This window comes from Narcine bancroftii, chromosome 1, assembly GCF_036971445.1.
Source record: "Narcine bancroftii isolate sNarBan1 chromosome 1, sNarBan1.hap1, whole genome shotgun sequence".
In the NCBI taxonomy this organism is placed as follows: domain Eukaryota; kingdom Metazoa; phylum Chordata; class Chondrichthyes; order Torpediniformes; family Narcinidae; genus Narcine; species Narcine bancroftii.
Window position 1 is genome coordinate 360,549,552 of NC_091469.1, and position 24,601 is coordinate 360,574,152.

At 42.0% G+C, this 24,601-nt stretch overlaps 1 protein-coding gene across 2 annotated transcripts in view; it reads right to left on the bottom strand.

Annotated features, from left to right (window-relative positions):
- LOC138750263 (insulin-like growth factor-binding protein 4) overlaps positions 1-24,601 on the bottom strand; it is a 119,141-nt gene that overhangs the window by 33,497 nt on the left and 61,043 nt on the right. Inside the window, exons 2-3 of one of the 2 annotated variants that reach the window (XM_069912374.1) lie at positions 15,616-15,681; positions 9,485-9,672 (exon numbers count right to left, since the gene is read on the bottom strand). In XM_069912374.1, coding sequence (XP_069768475.1) covers positions 9,485-9,672; positions 15,616-15,681 — 254 coding nt within the window. The remainder of the gene's footprint in view (positions 1-9,484; positions 9,673-15,615; positions 15,682-24,601) is intronic. The other variant, XM_069912378.1, reaches the window with a different exon arrangement.

A 24,601-nucleotide genomic window follows, 5' to 3' on the forward strand; every position in this document is an offset into this window, starting at 1 on the left:
CTGCCATTCAATACCATCATAATTCATCTTTTACTCTTTACTGCATTTACACATATGTGTTGCAATGCCCTTGATTTCTATGAAGCTGATCTGCTCCTTTTGTATATAATGACCCTTCTGAGTGCAGGATATTAACTTTTATTGCCTTTCTGTTAAAGAATTTCCTCATTTATGCTGAGAAAAGCAAGAGCTGCAAGGTTAGCATAACAGTTAGTATGACATTCTTACAGCATCAGCGACAGGGGTTTGTCTCTGGTGCTCTCACTAAGGTGTTTGTACGTTCTCCCTGTTTCTGCGTGGTCTTTCCCTGGGTGCACCAGTCTCGTCCCACCATTTGCTATTTGGCTGTAATTGGATGGCAAGGATTTATTGTGCTGTAAGTAAATTTTAATTTAAAAAGTTTAGCATGGTTGACCTTCTGAAAATAATAGACATTTTGGACAAGGGAAATATCCACTCCATGCCAAACATCTTTGAATTTTGTATGTTTCAACAAGATTTCCTGTCATTCTTCTAAAACTGAGATTATAGGCCCATCTTATTTAGATTTGCCTCAAACAATCATAGTAGCTTCAATGGGAAAAGTCTCTAGTTCAAGCACAAGCACAGGAGAAATAAAAGACAGGAAATGTTGATTATTTGGAGATAACTGTACCATGAAAATGGGAATAATGAATTGACTTAATCCACTAAATCTGAAACCTGAGAACTCGTGATGAAGTGCATCATTGTGTATAATGGATGGAAATGTTCTACAAGGTAAGCAGTATTTATTGAAATTGAAACCAAGAGCAAAAGTGTGCTAATGCAAGAATTAAATCATAATAGAGAGCAAGTAAGTGATTACCATAGAGCATTACAGCACAGAAACAGGCCCCTTTGGCCCTTCTAGTCTGTGCCAAAAACATAACAAACAAATAGACAAATGATGCAATGCAATAAAAGTACATTATCCATACAAAAAAATATTGATTCATGAATATGAGAGTTTCAGATGGTTTGTGTGAGGAGTTCCTTGGGTCGATTCTTGCCCCACATTTGGAACTCGGGCGAATTCCACCCCTCAACCCGGAGTGGGGGCAATCCAGCCTTGATGCAGGCCATTGGCCAAAGGACGAGATGTCTTTTGTCATCTGCGATAGGCTTGGATTCTATTGTAGCGGCTCACATGCATGACAAGCAAACTAGCACCATCAGCTGTGCGGCATCCATGGAGACACTTAGGATGGGACAATGCCACGGCCCGGAAGTTGACATCACGAAGGACTCTGGGACAGGGCTAGCCTCTTTAAGCGCATGATTTGAAACCAGTAACACAGTTACTCCAGAATTCTGCAAGATTCAATAGTGGCTTAGCAGCCATATTGGTGACCCCCAACAATCCAATGGCATATGCACCTGAGCAAACAACTCTAGCAGCATGAACAAGGTGAACAATTCAAATTTTAAAAACGCAGTTTTGCTGAAACTGACAACTTTCTGGACTGCTCAGATCCTTGTCTGATTCCAGCAGGCAGAGGCCCAGTTCTGGGTCAGGAACATTGTCTCAGATGAGACACAATATTGGTACATGGTGGCTGCTCTTGACCAGGAAACAGCAGGCTGTGTAACAGTCTTTCTACAGCAGCCTCTGGAGGCTGGCAGTTATGAGGCACTCAAGGCCCTGTTAGTCGGCACGTCGTTCTCTCACGCCTCGAATGGGCTGCGCTGTTGCAATAGATGGGCGGCATAGGCGACTGGGCACTGTCTGCCCTAATGAATGACATGCTGGCACTAGCAGATAAGCTGTGTCTACCTTTTGAACAGCTCTTTTTAGAGCAGATCCCAGAGGACATCCACCTCCCAACTAGCAAACGAGGACTTCTCTGACCCGCAAAAATGTCCGCTCACGAGGACGATTTGTGGCATGTAAAATGAGACAGTGAGGCCAGCGTCAGAATTAGTGCTGCATCACAGCCGAAGGTCCTACCACTCCACACCCCATCTACTAAACCTGCAACTCCCGCACCGAGCAATAACACCAGTTCTGAATCTTGGTACTTTTATCATCAAAGATGGAGATCCAGGGCCCACCGATGCCAACCACCATGCTTGTTTCAGTGAGACGAAAAGGCCGTCTGTTCCTAATGATGACAGCAACTGGCCATTGCAATAACTTCCTGTATGTCTGGGACAGACACTCAGGGTGCAGATTCCTAGTAGATATAGTGTCTTGCCACCCTCGATCTAAGATACCAGAATTAGCTGGGCCAGGCCGGAGCTCATGGTGGCTAATGGCAGCACCATCTGCACTTACGGCACCCAGACTGCCCCCTTGCAGTTCAGTTCTAGCCGATTCATGTGGACATTCACACTGGCCACAGTGTCACAGGCATTGCTGGGGACAGAATTCCTCCATGCGCACAGTTTGCTGCTGGATCTGTAGGGATGGATGCTGGTCAACGCCAAGACTTTCCAACTTTTCCCCTTGGGGAGGGCAAATTTCCAGCTCTGCACCTCGACTCCGTCACAAGGTCAAACAGTCAGTTTGCCAGGGTGTTGTCAGAGTTCTCGGCCATTGATACACCACTGTTCTCCATGGCAGCCCCAAAACACAGTGTGACACAGCACATCCTCATGCAAAGAATCCCCATGCAAAGAACCCCCCCCCCCACCGCCCCAACCGCATGCCTGGGCCCACAGGCTACTGTCAGACAAGATCTGGCTTGCGAGAGAGGAATTTAATAAAGTGGAGGAGATAGTGATCGTGCAGCATTTAGACAGTCCATGGGCCTCCCTGCTCCATATGGTGCCCTAGTCCATGGGAGGAAGGAGGCAGTGTGGTGACTACAGGAGGCTGAGTGATGAAACCATTCTGATAGATAAACATCCAGGACTTCAAGGCCAAACTGCATGAGGCATGCGTGGATATCACCAGATCCCAGTCTATCCCAAGGATGTCCCGAAGATGACCAACATAACTCCATTCAACCTGTTTGAATTCCTGAGGATGCCATTCAACCTTAAAAATACGGTGCGGACCTTCCGGCGCCTCACAGATGCAGTGGCGCGTGATTTGGAATTTCTGTTCATCTACCTTGATGATATCCTGGTGGCCAGCCACTTCTGCCAAGAGCATCTGATCCATCTGTGCCTCTTCTGCCATCGCTGCAGTGACTACGGACTGGCGGTCAACCTTGCCAAGTACCAGTTTGGGCTGTCCACCATCAAATTCTTGGTACACCAGGTCAACTGCACAGAGCTGTTCCCCTGCCAGGGAAAGTGGAAGCCATTTGCCAATTCACCAGACCCAAAACTGTCAGTGCTCTACAAAAATTTGTCGGGATGGATAACATCTACCACTGGTAGATTATGCGGGTACTTTTTGGTTTGATATCCGGCAAAGCCAGAGAACTTTCCTGGATGGAAGAAGTGACGGTGGCATTCAACCAGGCCAAGGATAAGCTAGTTAATGGCATGCACCTGCTCCATCCCCAGATGGATATCCCCATAGCCTTCACCGAGGATGCCTCCGAAAAATCAGTCAGTGGTATACTCGAATAATTAATAGAAGGACAATGGAAGCCACTTGCCTTGTTCAGCCAACACCTGCGGCCCCTGGAAGTCAGGTACAGGAAGCTACTAGCCCTGTACCTGGCCATTCAGCATTTCAAGTATTTCCTAGAAGGGAAAAAGATCATCCTGCCAACAGCAGTATGTGTCTGAATTCACCACCACGATCAAACATGTCTCGGGGAAGAACAATGTGATGGCGGACGTGCTGTCAAGAACACCTATCCATTCTGTGCAAGCCACAGCTCCAGGAATGGATTACGCTGCACTAGCAGAAGCACAGAAGGAGGACGGTGAAATATCGGAATACCGAACTGTGCTCAATGGCCTTCGCCTCGAAGACGTACTCAGAGATAACAACTACACCGCAATACCACCACAGAGCAACCAGAGCCCATCATACCAGTTTCCCTGAGGTGCCAAGTGTTCAATGCCTTACTTGGGTTGGTCCACCCTTCCATCCAGATGACCACCCAGCTAATTGCAGAGCGGTTCATGTAGCATGGCCTACGCAAACAGGTCGGAGACTAGGCCAGGACATGCACACACTGCCAAACCTCCAAGGTCCAGAGACATGTGAAGGCACCGCTGCAACCCTTCCAGCCAATGCACAGGAGGTCCTAGCATGTGCACATGGACATCATTGGCCTACTACCTGTTTTAAGAGGGGCGTGGTACCTATTTACGATAGGACAGATTCACAAAGTGTCTAGAAGCTGTTCCAATCAGTGACACAACAATAGAGACATGTGCTAGGACCCTTATCATAACCTGGGTAGCAAGGTTTGGTCTTCCCACCCACATCACTTCAGATAGAGGTGAGCAGTGCACCTCAACCCTATGGACTGCGATAGTGCAGCTCCTGGGAACCCTACAACACCGAACATCTGCGTACCACCCCCAAATGAATGGTTTGGTGGAGTGTTTCCACAGACACCTAAAATCGGCCCTGATGTCACAATTCTGAGGACCTTGCTTGGTAGACAAGCTCCCCTGGGTGATGCTAGGTATCCATTCAACACCCAAAGAAGACCAAGTTAGTTTACGGTTCACAGCTCACACTGCTCAGGGAGTTCATGCCCTCATCCCATGGTCAAGGAGACACACCGACAGAAGTGCTGATCAAACTCCAGGAGAGACTAAGGACACTGGTTCCAGTTCCACCATCCCACCACAGAGCAGCATCCTCTTTGTACCCGACGACCTGCAGTAGAGTGAGTACATGTTCATCCACAGAGGAGCACAAAGACTGCCCCTACAATGGCCGAACAAAGGACCTTTCAGGGTAGTGTGACTCAATGGGACAACCTGTGCTTTGGACATTGGGGGCCAGGAGGAGACATTTACCATTGACGTTTCAAACCGGCATACCTGGACATTGAACAACCAATCAATACACATCTGCTAGGAGTCGCGGCCGACCATTCAAAACAGACAGTATATAGGTTATGGTTCCCGTGCTTCCCATCGCCCATTCTGATGGGGGCGGGGGGGAGTCATGTAACACCTCACCTGCATGACAGGTGAACTGGTACCAACGGCTGCAGGTAAATCTGCAGTCAGCGGCATCCATGGAGATACTCAAGGCGAGACAAAGCCACATCCTGGAAGTTGACGTCATTTCCATCTTGGTGGGGTGCTAAGGACACTGGGACAGGGTGGGCCTTTTTAAGCACACAATTTCAAAACAGTAAAGCAGTTACTCCAGAACTCTGGAAGACTCAAAGTGTTCCTTTTGGTTTAGTGGCTTAGCAACTACACTATGACGTTTACACAAGACGTGACAAAAGGTGTTTCATTCTTACCAGAAACATTTTGATTCAGAAACTTCAGGCCATAAAGGTCCAGAATATAAAGACTAAAGAAGATTTTCATCAATTATATACTTACGGTATATTGGAGAAAGTGTTTGGATGCTACAGTTTTTGGTGCAGCACATACTTACTTGCATAAAAGCAGCAAAACACAAGATCAGGGAGCAGGAAGAGGCCATCTGGCCTGTTGACCCTGCTCTGCCATTTAATAAGATTATGGCTTACCTGGCCATGGGCTCAGCTCTACCTGCCTGACATCCCAATATCCCTTCATTCCCTTAGAATGCAAAAATCTATCTAAATATAATTAATAAAGCAACAGCCACTTCCTTGTTAAATTTAGGAATCATTGATTTACTCTGAGAGAAGCAGTTACTCTTCATCTCTGTCCAAAATTTATTTCCTTGAATCTGGGAGTGCTGTGTCCTCTAGTTCTAGTCTCATTTACCAGTGGAAATAGCTTTCCTTCCTCTATCTTTTCATAATGTTATACGTTTCTATAAAATCTTCTGTTATTCCTCTAAATTTCAGTAAGTATAGCCTCAGGCAACTCAATCTCTCTTCACAGGGTAACCCTATCATCTCCAAAATCAACCTGGTGCATCTTCTCTGCACTGTCTCCAAAGTTAGTGCAATCACTTCTCAAGTAAGGAGACCAGAATTGCACATAGGTGCAGCCAGAGAGTACCCTGTAGCATAACCTTCTTGCTCTTAAATTCAATCCCTCCAGCAATGAAGGCTGACTTTTCGTTCGTTCTCTTGATTAATTGTTGTGCCTGAAAATTAACCTTTTGCTATTCGTGATTAAGCACTCCCAAGTTTCTCTGCACACCATCCATGCTGCACTATTTCACTATTTAAATGATAAACTGATCTACAAAGTGGATGCACTCATATTCACCAGCACTTGTTCATCTTGCACTTGCAAATCCTTGCCCATTCATTAATGCACATTGTGAACAGTTGCAGGCCCTGCACTGACCCCTGCAGCACTTTCTTCACTTCAAAGTTCTGTTCTCGCCCACAACCCCACCCAACAGAACATATAAAAGGTTTCCTTTGTACTCACCTATCGCACCACCAGTATCCACATTCAGCACATTATCCTGTATTTAAGCCAGCTTCATGAACCAGCACCCACTCATTTTCTGCATCTGGAGTGATTGCTTCCTCCTTGACTCCCTTGTGCTCTACTTCCTTCACACTCACCAGTCAGGGACCCTTGGTAATTTCCCCTGCAATGGTATGAAGTGCAGCATCTCTTCCCTCACCATCATCCAGGGATTCAATTAACCCTTTCAGACAAGGCAAAGACCCTGCACCTCTTCCAACCTTATTTCCTAAATTCAATGCTCCCAATGTCTCCTCTACATTGCTGAGATAAAGTGCAGACTTAGGCATTGTCTAGCAGAACATCTGTGCCCTGTCCACAATAAAAATCCCAAGCTCCCAGCTGCATGCCATTTGAAATCCTCTTCCAATTTCTACACCAACCTCTTAGTTCTTGGCCTTTTCCACTGCCAGAGTGAAGCCCAACATAAACCAATGGTTCAATTTTTCATATTCCACCTCGGCCATTTATAGCTTAGTGGAATAATCATTGAATTGTCCAGTTTGAGATAATTAGTCTTCTCCCTTATCTTCAGAGCCAATTCTATTATTCCCCCTTCATCCTCCCCATTTTGTCGCCTTTCCTACCCACCCAGCTAGACCTCCCCTCCATTCTCATCCACCTCCCTCTCTGGTTCCACCCACACCCCCCAAGGATTCTTCCCCCTCTCTCTCTCCCTCCCATTTGATCCCATCTAGACCCACCTATCCTTCACCTATCCCAAGCACCTCTCATCATCCCACTATTGACACCTTCCCTACTTATCAGCAGTTTTCAACACATCACCTTTCTCCAACCTGTATGACTCACCTTCTTTTATTTTCCTTGCCTCTGTCTCTCTCCTTTAGCACCATCAAGCTCCACCCCTCCCTGGTTCACATTCCCTACTGGCCCCTGTCTAACCTCTCCCACCCTATCCACATTGCATTAATTATCTCTCCCCTCTGCCCACTGCACTGTTAGTCGCGATGAATTGTTTTGGCTTGACACTGATGCCGCCTGTTCTGCAGATTGCTTTTGCTTCTCATTCCAGCATCTGCAGTCCCTCATATGTTCATTCTGCTTGATTGACATGATTTTCAAAATATTCTGCTTTTAATTCCTTAATTATGAAATTCCAGTATTTTTCCACTGACATGCCATGCAATTGGCCCAATTTTATATATCTATTCATTTTCATGGAAAGGCTTTTAGGTTTAACTAGATTATCCATGTTTTATTTTTAAGGCTCCTTTTTACACTTGAGAACTCATGGCAATTTGCAGACAATATAGGCGTCCTCCCAAAGCAGACTATATTGAAGCGATGAAGCAACAGCCTGACTTTGAATTTAAATTTAAATTTTTCAAATTATTTATTTTTAAAAAATGTTAGACATACAACATGGTAACAGGCCCTTTCAACCAAATTATAACCGATTGACCTACAGCCCCCAGCACGTTTTGAATGGTGGGAGGAAGCCGGAGCCCCTGGAGAAAACCCACACGGAAATGAAGAGATTGTACAAACTCCTTGCAGACAGCATGGGATTTGAACCCAAGTCCTGATTTCCAGTGCTGTAACAGCATTGCACTAATCGCTACACTAACTGTGCCACCCTAATCTTCAAAAAATAGTTTTTAGTCTTGACTTAATGAAGTAATGATGGTTTGCACAAACTGGAATATCATGAACTCCATATTTTAGCCAACATCGCCTCATTTTTTAATATTTTAATTGAGTTTAACATATAACGATACATAAAAAATGACATTTACATAGTCATTCATTTGTATACAAGTAAACACACAGAAAAAAATTAACAATAAAATATATCACACCCAGCCTCTTTCTTTTTTTCCCCCCTATTTTTAAGGGGGGTGGGTGGGAGAGGGAGGGGGAGAAATACCACATGTATGTAGGGGATAACTGTGTATTTTGCAACAATCTGTAATGTTATCGCCTTTATGAAAATGAAATGCAAAACAAAATATTCAAAAATTAATTTAAAAACTATATAAAACTTCATGAATAGTTACTTGTCATACCTTGATAGAAATGATGCATACAACCACAACAAACACATTTATAGAAATATTTGATAAAATAATAAAGGAGAAAAAAAGACAAAAGAAAAAAAAAACTAAAATTTCAAACTAAATTTAATCCAGTCTAACCCCTCCCTCTAATCAAGGTTACCTAAATGCTTAGTAATAAAAAAAAATCAATAATGTGCAATCACTGGCAAAGAATCACTAGAAAAAAACAGTAATTATTAATTCTTCCAATTATAAAAACAATTAATTCAAGGACAACCTCAAAGATTCATAACTTTTTAAGACAGTGAGTCGATGAGGTGTTTCCAGGATTTGTATTCAGCTGTGTTCTGATCAGCTGAATTAAAAGAAGACAGGATTAGGATCAAAGATTTACGAACTGTCTTTGGTTTAGATGAGGAAAGCTATGTTTTCTTACTCCTCATTATGAACTAGTTGCTGGAAAATGAACACAACATGTGAATGCAAAGAGGGATTGACATTTTTAAAATAGAATTGTTTATTGTCATGTGTACTGAGATACAATGTAAAATTTGTTTTGCATGCTACCCAGGCAAGTCAACCCATACTTAAGTATAGCAGTTAGCGTAATCATAAAACAGAAGTGCAAGAACAGTAAAGTCAAGAGTGGCAGGTTTAGTAGAATCTTGAAGTTTAATTATTTGTGGTCTATGATTGAGTAACTACAATCACCATTGTCTTTATATCAGTGAACAGAACATAGACTAGAAGTTCTCAAGTTCAAGTTTATTGTCACGTACTAAGATGCTGTGAAAGAAGAAACAGGCAGGTTGTGCAATTTTTAAAATATAAGCAGAAGCAAATGTAACATTTTTGGTGTTGCATTTTGATAAATAAATTAGTGAGAGAATAAATTAATGATCATAGAAAGGGAATAAAAGGAAAACCCAGGATTAGTTAATAATTTACACATTTTTCTGCAAAGATTTCACAAAAATTCTGGTTCTTACTAGTTGTTCTCTCTGCTTCTGTTTGTAGTTTATCCGAGCCCTCATTCCCATCTGTGCATCAGCTGAATTTCGTGTGTCTAACACCCTGTCTGGTATGACTTGTCCTGAAGGAATTCTGTACATGAAATTGGTACCTTCTGTGCCACCTGGACTGGGACTCCGAATTTCAGTTTCAGTGACTTGCGTTTCTGAAAAGAACAGATTTTACACAATATTCAAAATATTTAAAGTATTAACAGAACTACATATTGTTAGCAAGGCAGGAATGATAACTCCCCCTAAGTGCATCTTTATTTAAGCCTCATTCAAAATGTGGCATATTTGACAAAGCAACTTCAGCACAAGAGTTGATAAAATGAATCACACAGGAATATCTTATGTTTTAACCTAATACAAATATACAAACAAAATAATGCATTGGCCCATTCAGTGCTATAAATCATTATAAATCATTTATAGCACTAGATGGGCCATGGATTCTTTTGTTTTTTTTGTGCTTATGTGCACATAATTTACAAACATAAAGGGTCTGTATAATATTTATACTATGTTATTTGCTGGACACCGTAACTGAATTTTAATTGACTAAAGTACCACAAAACAGTAATAGGATGAATTATCAATTAATTAACACTTTGAAGGTGTTGATTGACTATATTACCCCGATAATATAGGGATAACTCAAATCTTGTTACAGGGCTGAAACCTAAAACCATGGCAATTATGCAGACAAGTTATCTCATACATAAGGATTGAACCATTTATGAGAAATGTGAGATTAAATACTCCGATAATCATAGTTCCAGGTGCTCTGATAAAATTATTCTCTCCTGCATCAGCACCAGTAATGGTGTGGAGAACATAATTTTACTGCAAAGTACCAGTAAGTATTAAGTCCAACATTAACTAAATATGGATTTCATGAATCTTCTCCTCTGCAGAAATGACTTTATAAGTTTTCATTTGTGACAAATTCTAGTGACAGAATCTAAAATTACATCTGTCCCAGCAGGAGGAAGAAGTTCAAGTTTGTTGATCATCCAGATGTATCAGCACAACCCGACGAAACAGTGTTCTTTGGTCCACATTACAAAACAGTGCAAACACATATACAGACATAACACACACACACACACACACACACACTGACAAGTACAGTACATGTAAACATCAATCTAAAATGAATATTAGTAATAAATAGTGAAACCTTGGAGAGTTATTTCCACAATTCATCAGTCATTCAGCAGTCTCATCCCCTGTGGGAAGAAGCTGTTCCTCAGCCTAATGGTTCTTGTTCTATTATTTCTGTGTCTCTCTTTTTGATGGGAGTAGCTGGAAGATGCTGCACATGGGGTGGTAAGGGTCCTCACTGATTTTACGAGCCCTCTTTAAAGAACAATTCCTGTAAATTGCTTCGATGAAAGAGGGGGTGGGGGCGGGGGGAGAAACTCCAGTAAACTTCTATTGCATTTATCATCCTGCGGATTGACCTTCTATTTAATGCTCTACAGCAATTGTACAATCGTACCACACTGTGATGCAGCTGGCTAGGATGCTCTCGATCAAGCTCCTATAAAAGTTGATAGAATGGTGACAGGTAGCCTTGCTCGCCTCAGCCTTCTAAGGAAGTGCAGTCACTGTTGCACCTTCCTGACACATGAGGAGATGTTGTTTGTCCAGGATAGGTCAGTTATTAAGTGGACTCTAAGGAACCTGATGGTCTCCACTCTCTTGACTACCAGGCTATTCATGTGTAGTGGAGAGTGGTCCTGCCGATATTTTTCATACCTTGACAAGAGGCTCAAGCCCGAAATGTCAATTATGTTTTTTTTTTACTGTTGCTATATATGACCTGCTGAGTTTCTCCAGCATTGTGTGCTTTTACTTCACTACCATCTCGTTCGTCATGTCCATGTTGAGACTCAGGTTGAAATTTCACGAGATTTTCCACCTCTCCAGTGCGACTCATTGTTGTTACTGATGAAGCCAACTACTGTGGTGTCATCTGCAAACTTGTTGACTCTATTAGAGCTAGATCTGGTGTTGTCGCTGTGGGTCAGTGGTGTGAGCAGAAGTGGGCTGAGCACATAGCCCTGAGGTGTGCCAGAGCTCGGCATGAAGGTGATCAAGGTTTTGCTGCCAACCCAACAAACTATGGTATTTGCGTTGGGAAGTCTAGAATCTCGTTACAGAGAAGGGTGTTGAGACCCAGAGCGGACAGCTTCTCCACCAGCCTCCATGGTATAATTGTATTAAATGCTGAGCTGAAGTTAATGAACAGCAGTCTGGCGTACGTGGTGTTGTTCCCCATGTGGGTCAGGACAGAGTGGAAGGACAAGACTTTGGCATCATCAGTGGAACAGTTACATCACCAGACGCTCAAAGCATAGTGGCAGAGGTCAGTGCCATTGGGCTATAGTTGTTGAGGCCTGTTTGGTATCGGGATGATGGTGTTTGCTTCATTGCTTCATCCTCATTTGCCACAGGCAGAACTAAATTGTGGCAATCAGCGTGGCTGTGAATTCCCTGGGCAGGTAGAAGGGTCTGCATTTCACCTGCTGAGCAGGTCTTTACATCAGAGACATTTGTGCACCAATTCTCACTAATATACATGCCAGACTCCCTCCTCAAGACTTGCCAGAAGAAGCATCATCTATATCTCCCCTGAAGGGGAGAAGGCTATCTTGCTGAATCGTTGAATCTGGAATGGAATCCTGGAGCCGCATTTCTTAATTAACAGAGCATAGAGGCCCTGCAGTTCTTTGTTTCAGATCCAGCCTCAGGTAATCTATCTTCTTCTCTAACAAGTAAGATAGCTGGGAGTATAGGTCTGCCCACTTGCCTTCTCTACATCGCTTCCGACAGCCTCCCTCGCGTCTCCAGTGATCTGCTCCGCGGTTTACTGCAGTCTGCCTCAATAAAGCTGCTCAATAATTTACAAATCCTCTCCTCCAGTTTGAAGCTCCAGATTGTATTTATTATTATCGCTATTGTTTCCCAATCATAGACAATGCATTTAGGGATGTGGATTCCACCACTGAACAGAGCCAAAGTGGGAACTGTAACCCCGAGTGCCACCTTTTTTTTAAAGAAACAATCTTGCATGGCATAGGGAAATCAGGGAACAGTGACACTTTCTAAATTGTACACAATAACACTTTTAAAAAGTTATATAACAGATTAGAAACATTGAACATTTCTCAAGCTTTGCCTGCATGATTTATGGTTTATGATTTCCTCAAGGGATTGTTGCATTGCAGCTTGGTCCTGACCATTCCTTTTCTTATATATATATATAGTTATTAAAGGAGATATTCAGAAGGCAGCATGCAACCAAAACATTGCAGCACCAAACTACTTAATGGTAAGTCACTGTCAAGGTGCATTCTGCATAACAATGGACACTATTTAAATCCCATTTATTTAATTCTCTGTTGTATTGCCTAATATTACTCTCTTTGATATGTTGAAAAATATAATATTGAGGAATTAGTTTATGAACTATCTATAATTCTGAATTTCAAAAGCAATAATGATCCCATGCATTTACTGAGACTTACTTCCATGCTGGTTTTGTAATGAAACCAATGTGAGGACTATAGACTCCTCAACAGATGGAGCAAGAGGTGGCTAATGGTGTCAGTTTGTGAATAGTTTGTGAGATTCTGTGTTCCTTCTACCACTTAATGCTGGGCTTCTCCATGCTCCCAATACATGGACTGGAGGCTTTCGATAATAGTCTGGTTGCTGCTCCTGCACTTTGAATGGCTATGATCCAGAGGTTCCCAGGAATCAAAGGGAATGTGGCACTTCACCTTAGATTCTTTTTCTGAATCCACAGCAGGACTTAGAGCGCAGTGGCTGCTTCAGGAGTCTGGTGGCAGGGAAGGCGATAACCTTTATGATGGGTTCTAAGGCTCCAAGAATATATTTCCTACAGTAAAATGACTATTGAACAGAATTCCCAATGGTCTGTCTATTAGCTAGTGCTGAAGATTTAAAAATAAAAAAAGTTGCTTCAATTTATCTGATGTCAAATGTCACAGTGCTGACAGTAACAACTAAAATATAAATTCTAAATCCTTATCTATTTCATTGTAACCACTGAAACTGCTCCATGGGATCTTTCTGCAATATATTGCTGTCAAACATAAAAGAATAAAATTGATAGATCTAAAATGGAAAACAGCAAGATTTCAGAAAGAAGCTTGGTCTCATTTGAGCAGGTTATATAACCATATAACTATATAACAATTATATAACAATTATAACAATTACAATACATCTCTATAGTCTGTACCGATTTAAGTGATCTTCTCTAGTCCGACTTACCTGCATCCTGCCCATAACCCTCCAATCCCCTCACATCCGTGCACCTACTCAACTTTGACATAAATGACAAAATTGACCCTGATGCAACAACCTGGAAGGTCATTCCACTCCGCCACCTCTCTCTGAGTGAAGAAGCTCCCTCTCATGTTACTTTTAAACTTTTGCCCCCTAACCCTTAGCTCATGACCCCTCGTTCCAATCTCACCTATCCTCAAGGAGGAGGGCCTATTCACATCTACTCTATCAATCCCCCTCACAATTTTAAATACCTCTATCAAATTTCCCCTCAAACTCTTATGCTAATAAAGACCCAGTCTACTCAATCATTCTTTGTATTTGAGATACTGCAATCCAGGCAACATTTTAGTAAATCTTCTCTGCATCCTCTCTACCTTATTGAGATACTTCCTATAATTTGGGGAGCAGAACTGCCCACAGTATTCCAAATTTGGCCTTGCCAATGCCTTGAATAGTCTCAACATCACTTCCCAACTTCTATATTCTATGCTTTGATTTATAAAGGCTAACATACCAAAAGGCTTCTTTACCACTCTATCCTCATGAGATTCCACTTTCAAAGAATGATAAACCATTATTCCAAGATCTCTCTGTTACTCTGCATTCCTCAATGCCCTCCCCTTCACTGCATATGTCCTGTTTTGATTATTATTTCCAAAATGAAGCTCTTCACACTTATTGGTATTAAACTCCATCAGCCATCTTTCAGCCCACTCTTCTAAGCAGTCCAAATCCTTCTGCAGTCCCTGAAAACCATCTTCACTATCCACAACTCCCCTTATTTTTGTATCATCCGCATATTTACTAACCCAATTTACCACTCCAAATCATTAATGTAAATGACAAACAACAAGGGACCCAACACAGATCCCCGAGGCACACCGCTTGTCACTGGTCTCCATCCTGACAGACAGTTATCCACCATGACACTCTGGCATCTACCTTCTAGCCACCACTGAACCCATCTGACTATCTCAACATTAATACCTAGCGCCTGAACCTCCCTTACCAACCTCCAAGTGGAACCTTATCGAAGGCCTTAGGGAAATCCATATAGACTACATCTACTGCTCTACCCTCATCAATCTTCCTAATCACCTCCTCAAAAAATTCAACAATATTTTTCAAACATGACCTTTCCTGCACAAACCCTTGTTTGATGTCCCTGATCAGTCTCTGCCTCTCAAGATACTTATGCATATTATCTCTAAGAATATTTTCCATTAGTTTACCAACCACCGATGTCAAACTTACAGGCCTATAATTGCTGGGCATATACCTGGAGCTCTTTTAAACTTGTGATAAGCCAATCCTGTGGCACCATGCCCCCCTTTAGTGACTTTTCAAAAATCACTGACAGAGCCTCGCTACTTCCTCCCTGATTTCCCTCAAGGTCCTGGGGAAAATCCCGTCAGGATCTGGAGACTTAGCCACCTTTATATGCCTCAAAAGTTCCAACACCCCCTCTTTCCCAATCCCTACGTATTTCATAATCACCCTTTTTGCTTCTCTTATCCTACACGATTCCATATCCTTTTCCCTAGTGAATACCAAAGAGAAAAACTTGTTCAATATCACCCCTATCTTATTCAGTTCCGCACACAGTTGTCTGCTCTGATTCTCTAAGGGACCAATTATATCTTTCACTCTCCTTTTGCTATTTACATATTTGTAAAAACCCTTCGGATTTACTTTCACCCTGTTCGCTATAGCCACTTAGTACCTTCTTTTCGCTTTCCTAATTTATTTCTTAAGCTTCTTTTTACAATCCATGTACTTACCAAGCATCTGTAATGACGAGCATGTTCTACACCATTTTTCATCTGAACACTTCAAGAGATCAGATACTATTTATTGTCATGTAATAAAACAGAAATGTAATATTACACAAACTTGCCTTTAGTTTCCAATAAGGCAGACAAAGATTTTCCTTTAGCATTAGCTTTGCCCAGTGCTAAATGCTGGGAAAGATCCCTTAATCTAAAATTTGCATGACAATATTGTGCTTTCACAGAAAGACCATGAATGATCATGTCAACAATGATCACAGTCAGATTTCTCTAATATTGTAACAAAGAAATAAGTTAGATGGACTGCTCTAAGAATCCAAATAGCTACTTTGCTCACATTTTCTTCTCTTCATTTCCAGTCTAGCACTTCTGAGTAAAAGCCAGGACGACTGGGTGCCTATGGACAGCTACTATATATGTACACTTGCTCTTTGAAGTAGACATAACTCTTTCAGGCCCATTGTCCTGCAGGGATTGTAATAGATGGCTTTTCTGGGGCCAGAATCTCCACAACACCATTTGTCTGACTTTCTTCTACCTGTAAAATGTTTTGGGGCAGACCAACCATAGAACTCTTTGGCACAGCTTTCTTAGGGAAGACAAGATCCTTGGGGTTCTCTGTTGCTCTATTATTAAACACAGGGAAAGGATTTGGTTGCCAATATGCTATTTGAATACCGACCTTATGGAATTATTGATATCAGTTAATTCATGAGAAATAAATAGTCTGGATTCCTGAATGTTGCTTCTATAGAAAGAGAAAACAAGTTCATATTCATTGCAAGTTCATATTCATTGCATTTTTCAGAAGTAGTTAAAAAAAAATGAAAGGACATTGATCCAATATTTTAATTCTTTCTCCCCTTCCATATCTGTTGTCAGGCATGTTGAACAGATTTAGGATTTTCTGTATTTGTTTCCCCTCATTTCCATCCCATGTATTTGTGTTTGTAATCACCAAATTCCTTGCAAGATCTTTTTAAAAATCTTCTTGGAGGGTCTTGAGACCTTGCAGACATTGTTCTGACATCACTGCAAGCCCTGAAGACAATAAGTAGAAGTCTGCTCAGTGGAGGTGATGATCTCAGATACTAGCCACTGCAATTTGAGGGATGTAACCAGTGATTTCCATAGCAACTATTTCTTATAGGTTACTCTACTAATTAGTCAATCTCTCCAGGTTACCAGAAAGAAGACCTTTATCACAATCTGTTGTCACATTCATTTGGAGAAGATGTGGAATGTCTGCATTGAACTTTACATTTCATATTCATTGCATTTCATCAGAAATAGTTAAAACTTGGATGGTAGGGATCTGGAATGTGTTGTAGAGCAGAGGGATCTAGGAGTACAGGTATACAATACCTTGGCATCACAGGTGGATAGGGTAGTCAAAAAGGCTTTCTGCATGTTGACTTTCATCAGTCTAAATATTGATTATTGACGTTAAGGGATCATGTTAAGACATTGGTGATTTAGAGCACTGTGTTCAGTTTTCAGATGTCAAGCTAAAGGATGTTTTCAATATTGGGCTAGTGCTATGGGAAAGTTGATCAGACTGGGTCTTTATTCCTTGGAGCGCAGGAGGATGAAGTGTGATCTCAGAAGTATACAAACTCATGAGAGGAATAGATCAGTGAACACACAGAGTTTTTTTTCCCCATATGGGGGAATTGGCAGCCAAAGGACGACATTTAATATTAGATGGGAGATGAGTACCATTTTTACACAAAGGTTGTAAGTGTATCAAATGGGCTGACAAAGAAGGTAATTGAGCCAGGGGCTATTGCAATGTTCGAGAAAAATCAGAACAGATACATGAATAGGATAAGTTTAGAGGAATATGGACCAAATGTGGACAGGCGGGATATTTTAGTCAGCATGGCCAAGTTGGGCCAAAGGGCTTGTTTTACGGTGTCTGAGTCTTTGACTCTATGATTTTATTTGGAACACTGAAGAGCTGGGAGAAAGAAACTTCAAGCTTCAATCTGATGGCCTGAAGTCTATTTACCTTTTGATGGTAGTCTGCCAGAGGGGAGCTGGAGAGGTGTTCTTCATGGTTTAGTTCCTCTCACTTTTGGCGGTTTTGCGTTGTAGCATAGAGTCAGGAGAGAAAAAGTGCAAAAGCTTTCCTTCTGCTGTTGGGCTCAGCATTAAGCCTGGGGTGTGGTGCAACATGTTGATGGGAGGTGTGTAATATTTTGCGGAATTTGGTAAGATTTAGAGTAGGTTACATACATACCCACATTTTAAAACAGATCTTATATGAAAGACTGAAGAAATATTGAAGATCTCTGGAGAACGTTATGCAGATTTCACAAGTAGGTGTTGATTGAACTGATGTCATAAAATGTTTGGAACTGGAGCCAGGATGACTATAAGTATCCTTCTGCAAAATGCTCACAGAAAGGTCACTTCTGGAATTTGTTTATCTAATAACAATAGATGGGAGCAGAAGAAAGAATTCATGTTGTTTGCTGAAGAAGGTGGGGGTTTTGCAAGTGAGCCACATGGGCTTTCTGGAAGCTAGAGAGAGAGAGAGAGAGAGAGAGAGAGAGAGAGAGAGAGAGAGAGAGAGAGAGTGAGAGAGAGAAAGAGAGCTTGAGAGAGAGAGAGAGAGCTTGAGAGAGAGAGAGATATCATGATAATGAATATGCATGATATGTATTAACCTGACCGGAAGTCAGATGGTATGCACTGGAGGTGGAAGGTGCAGGATGACGAAATAAGGGAAGCAGAAAAATAAAGACACTGAGATGTTCAACTGGTAAAGCATGTGGTGATGGTGTTATTAATTTCACATTTCGGGCCACAAATGTGACATTGGTGACGAGGATAAACATTTTGGATTTTAAATGTGATAAACATTTTGGATTTTGAATCGGTGGCTTTGAGCTGGAAGGTTTTCTTCATGGCAGTCACAGGAGCTGAATTTCTAGCACTTCGAGGTGTTCATCATTTTGACCCGACGGGTGATGTGTGTGGACTGTGAGTGTGAAGTGGAAGGCATGGCTGGAAGAATTTGAAGCCTACGCTGACAGTCGTGGCCTATTTCTCGATAGCAGTACGGCGGAACAGAAAGCGCAGCGGAGGGCGTTACTTCTCTTCACCACAGAACTCGCAGTTCGGGAAACTTTTAAGACGCTTTAGAATACTGGAAAGAAGGAGGAATACTAGAAAGCCGTAGATGCATTGAATGCACAATATGTGGTGACACCGAATGCTACATTTCAACGCCATTTGTTTCACAAAACAAAACAAGAAGATGGAGAAACGGTTGCCCAGTACGTGACGAGATTGCGACAACTGGCTGTGGGATGCAATTACTTGGTAGCTGATTTGGTCAACCAGTTATTGGATCAAGTTGTGCAGCACTGCAGATCAGACAAAGTCAGAAGGCGACTGCTGGAAAAAGGGGGTGAGTTGACACTTACCAATGCTTTAACAATGGCTGCTGCATTAGAGGCTGTTGAGGGGCAATTTCATACCATGAAACTGAAAGACAACTCAAGCCAGCCCAGTAAAGACAAAGTTGGTCAACAAGTAAGTAGGCTCTCGCATAGCCATAGCCAGCCAAGAAATATGCCGACACGTGACTTAGAGTGTTATAGATGTGGAAACAGAGGGCATTTTGGAAAAGACCCATGCTGCCCAGCAAAAGGCAATGTTTGTAGAAAGTGTGGAGGTAAGGACCACTTTGCAAAGAAGTGCAAAAGCAAGTCAAATGCAAACCAGAATGGGAAGAGTACAGCTTCTAATGGCAAAGCTTGGGGAAAAGGAAAGTATCCTGGAAAGAAAGGCACTATTCGCCATATAGAAGGTTACCCGGAAAGTAACGATGATGATGACAACCAGGATGGGCAGAAATACTATCAGTTTACATTGAATGATGTACATCATGAGAAGGTCCCAGTGATAATTGGTGGTGTGACAGTTCCGGTCATTGTAGACTCAGGCAGTGACAGTAATGTAATTGACCGACACTTATGGGAGAAATTGAAAAGAAAAAAGATCATTTGTACATCAAAGAAGAGTTCAAAGAAACTGTATCCATACACAGCAACCAAGCCATTGCAGACCATTGGATGTTTCACTGCGACTGTTGAAGCTGGTGACAAGTACACCGAAGCAGAGTTTGTTGTCATAGATGAGAGGGGAGAACCATTGCTGAGTAGACGCACGGCGCAAGACCTGGCAATACTTCATATTGGAGCTCGTGTCAATTCCCTGCAGTTTTCCAGGGAGTAGGAAAGCTGAAAGGTCGACAACTAAAGCTAGCAGTGGACAAAACGGTCAAACCCAAGGCGCAACCAGTGCGCAGAACCCCATTTGGACTTCGTGGGACAGTCAAGGCCAAAATCAAAGAGTTGATCGAGCAAGACATTATTGAACCTGTAGAACATTCAACACAATGGGTCAGCCCAGTAGTGATCATGCCCAAACCAAATGGTGACATAAGACTGTGTGTTGATATGAGGATGGCAAATGAAGCTATAATTCGAGAACGACATCCCATACCAACAGTGGAGGAAGTACTTCAGGAGTTAACTACCAGTCAGGTGTTCTCAAAAATTGATTTAAAATGGGGCTATCATCAATTAGAGCTGGACCCAGAATCCAGGGACGTGACAACATTTGTGACTCACTGTGGATTGTACCGGTACAAGAGACTATCGTTCGGCATCAATGCAGCTCCTGAGATCTACCAGTACAAAATCCATCGAGTGATTCAAGGCATTCCTGGAGTTGCCAACATTTCTGAAGACATCATAGTTCATGCGGCTACAAAGGAAGAGCATGACAAATGGTTGAGGTGTCTGCTATCCAGACTACAGGGGGCATGCCTTACCGTGAATGGAGACAAGTGCCAGTTTGGTGTCTCAGAGATGGACTTCATGGGACACAGGCTTACACGGGAAGGACTGAACCCAGCTGATGCCAAAGTGAAAGCTGTTGCAGATGCACATGAACCCCAGAATGCAATGGAGATGAGGAGCTTCTTGGGATTGGTTAATTATTGCACAAAGTTTACCCCTAACTTTGCTACACTGGCAGAACCATTGAGGAAACTAACCAGGAAAGGTGTACCATTCCATTTTGGCTCTGAGCAGAAGGAAGCATTCACAGCTCTGAAACAAATTCTGATGAATGCCGATACTCTTGGGTATTATGATCCGGCTGCACCAACCAAAGTCATAGCGGATGCTAGTCCTGTTGGTTTAGGAGCCGTGTTGGTCCAGATGCGTGATGTGGGACCAAGAATCATTGCCTATGGCAGCAGATCTTTGACAGATGTGGAAAGGGGATATGCTCAGACAGAGAAAGAAGCACTCGGACTTGTATGGGCCTGCGAGAGATTCCATGCATATTTGTATGGCATTGAATTTGAACTCATCACGGACCATAAACCATTGGAGGTGATCTATGCTGCCAGGTCCAAACCGTGTGCCAGGATTGAACGATGGGTGCTCAGACTCCAACCGTAAAAGTACAGAGTAGTCCACATTGCTGGGAAAGCAAACATTGCTGATCTGCTGTCCAGATTGTTGAAAGATGGATGCCCACAATCCAAGTCAGAATTGGGGACAGAAGCAGAGAGTTTGTACGCTTCGTAGCTATTCAGTCGACACCGGAAGCTGTGACAACAAGGGAAGTCGAGAGAGAGTCCGAACATGACTCAGAACTCATGGAAGTTAGAGAATGTATCCAAAGTGGACAATGGGACAAGTGCATTCACAAGGCATATATTCCCATTAGAGACGAACTTTGTTGCATCGGGCAGTGTGTGTTGAGGGGTTGTAGATTGGTGATACCACAGAGGTTGAGACCGAAGATCATATCATTAGCTCATGAAGGACACCTAGGTATTGTTGGAACCAAGCAAAACCTCAGGATTAAAGTATGGTGGCCAGGTTGTGATAAAGACGCAGAGAAATTCGTCAAAACCTGCCATGGGTGTCAACTCACAAGTAGGAGTAATCCTCCAGAGCCGATCCGGAGTATGCAACTCCCGACAGGACCATGGATCGATGTAGCTATTGATTTTCTCGGACCTTTACCAACTGGTGAGACAATCATGGTAGTGGTAGATTACTACAGCAGATACTATGAGTACTCTGTGATGAGGTCAACAACCACTGAAAAAACAATACAAGCATTGGCAGAGATCTTCGCAAGATATGGATTGCCTGTTACGCTATACTCTGACAATGGTCCACAGTTCATTTCAGAAACATTTGCTGAATACATGAGGACCACAGGTATCCACCATCATAAAGTAACTCCTAAATGGCCACAAGCCAATGGGGAAGTAGAGAGACAAAATCAGTCCATCGAAAAACGATTACGGATTGCTCATGCAGAAGGACAGAACTGGAGAGAAGCATTGCTATCCTATGTAGCTGTCTATCGGGCAACGCCCCATGCAACCACAGGAAAAAGTCCAGCAGAAGTACTTTTTGGGAGGAAAATCCGCACAAAAATGCCCAAAATAAAGAAAATCAGGGACAACCAGGAGATGAGGGACCACGAAGCTGAAAAGGGAGTAGCAAAGCTCTATGCAGACTTGAGGCGTGGGGCCACGTACTCAGACATCATGCCTGGAGATAATGTTCTTGTGAGGCAAGAGAGTGGTGGTAAGCTAGACACACCTTATTACCATCAACCCTACACGGTTGTATCCAGAAGCGGCAGTATGGTGACAGTCAAGTCTCCAGCTGGAGTCCTGGTGTAAAAAAGTAGTAATCCAGAGTGACACCGAGTGAAGTGGTTGGAAGTCCAATACGAGATGCTCAACCTGAGGGACCAGATGATGTTCGAGAGGTAGTTACCAACATTCCCGATGATTTGGCCAGAGTACCAGAAACACCAGAGGCTGCAGCGAGCAGTGTTTCCGGTGCTGAGGATGAACAACCAAGTTGCGACAGTAGCATTGCAGGAAGGCCAAGACGGGACAGGAAACCACCTAAGCGATATGAAGATTTTGTGCCATATTTCTAATCATGCCCGCATTATCATGAAAGTGAAAGTTTGTGATAGTTGGAATGAGTTTCAATGAAGCGCAGTAATGTTACTCACCAAGGAAGAGAAATGATAATGGGAACATTTGGACAGTGATTTCATTAATACATCATAAAGTACATGTATGAGTGCTGTATGAATTGCATTTTTGTTTAGTCGACTATTTGGTATTAAATGAAAAAAAAACAAAAGTATTGGAATTTAAACATGGGAGGTGTATAAATTTAAATGTTTACATTTTGCATATGAGGTGAGCATTGTATTAGTATAATTACAGAAGAACAATTGAGCTATTATATTACAGTTGGTTATAACATGTTTATGTTACATTTTGTGAAGAGGGAATTTGAAGTTTTTGTTTTGAATTTGAAGTTGTTTTGTTGGTTCAGAAGGCAGAAAAATGCTATTGATAGTGTTAGAGTGTTTACATTTAAACATAAAGATATAAAGTTTATTTCTGGTGAAAGGAGGGATGTCATGATAATGAATATACATGATATGTATTAACCTGACCGGAAGTCAGATGGTATGCACTGGAGGTGGAAGGTGCAGGATGATGAAATAAGGGAAGCAGGAAAATAAAGACACTGAGATGTTCAACTGGTAAAGCATGTGGTGATGGTGTTATTAATTTCACTTTCGGGCCACAAATGTGACAAGAGAGAGCTTGAGAGAGAGAGAGAGTGGATGGCTGGAAGTGCTATCTGTCTGATGTTTCTCTTGGAATAAGATGAACAGAAAGAACTCTGTGGTAACCTGAAAGAAAGTGGTTACCATCTGGAAAACTCTAATGGGGCAAGTTTCATCAGGAAGACATTGAGGTGACTCAGTTGTGGAAGTCCTGAAACAACAAATCTCTCTGCAAACCCTACAAGAACCTTCCTGAGTGGTAAACATTTACCTTTCAACCACCAAAGCCTGGTGAACTTTATACATGTTAAATTCTGTGCGCAGTCTAAGAACTTGGAAGAAGGAGAAGCGAGATTGAACTGTGAACCAGAAACTTTTCTTGAATTTACACACACATTGCACTTAGAATTAGAAGGGGGTTAATTTGGGTTAGTATAGAGTATAGTTAAGTATGCATAGAGTTAAGTTAAAGTTTGATTGTATTTTCATGTTTGAAGTTGATTAAAAATAACTTTTGTTTTAAAAACCACTTGTCTATTGCTGCTGGGTTTTGGGGTCCTTTGGGCTTCTAACAGGAGCATGTTGCAGTACATGCAATTCTATCCCTACCTTTACTGCCAGGTGTGGATGGTGTCAATGAAAATCAGGGGGAAAAAATCTGTAGATACTGCAATCTGGAACAAGGCAGTAAATGCTGGGAAAACAAGCTGGTGAGGCCACATTTGTGGAAAGAGGAAGGGTTGTGACCTTTTATCAGAACGCTTGATATCAAAGTTTGGATTGAATGTTTGGTTAACGTTGTGTCATTCCATTCACTTGAACAGTGTCTCTGACCTTGATGGAAAGGATCAGATAAATGATAAACTGCTGGGGGATATCAATGTGTCAAACAGCATCTGTGGAGGAAAAGGGGATTCTGAAGGAAGCTACAATGTCCTAATTTAAACAAGAACTATTATAAGGCAGCACAATTAAGATTTCTAGTCTCCATGTTTGTATATTACACCTCAGATATTGAGTAGATGGAGATTTAATTTATCAAATTTATCGAATTAACCAATGTTTTAGATGTGGAAAAGAAATTGGAACTTTCTTTCATTCCACATGATCTTGTTTGAAGATCAATTCTTTTGGATTTCTGTTAGTAAATTTTTGCAATGAGTCAACAGAGTGATTTTTCTGTTAAATCCTGAGTGGTTAAGAAATTCTGAAAGTGTTACTCCTAAGTTATTGTTGTCAGATTCTCAATGAAAATTTTAGTAATAGCAAGGAAATGTATTGCTGTAATATGGAAATCTGATGTTTTATTCACTTTAGAAAGATGGCA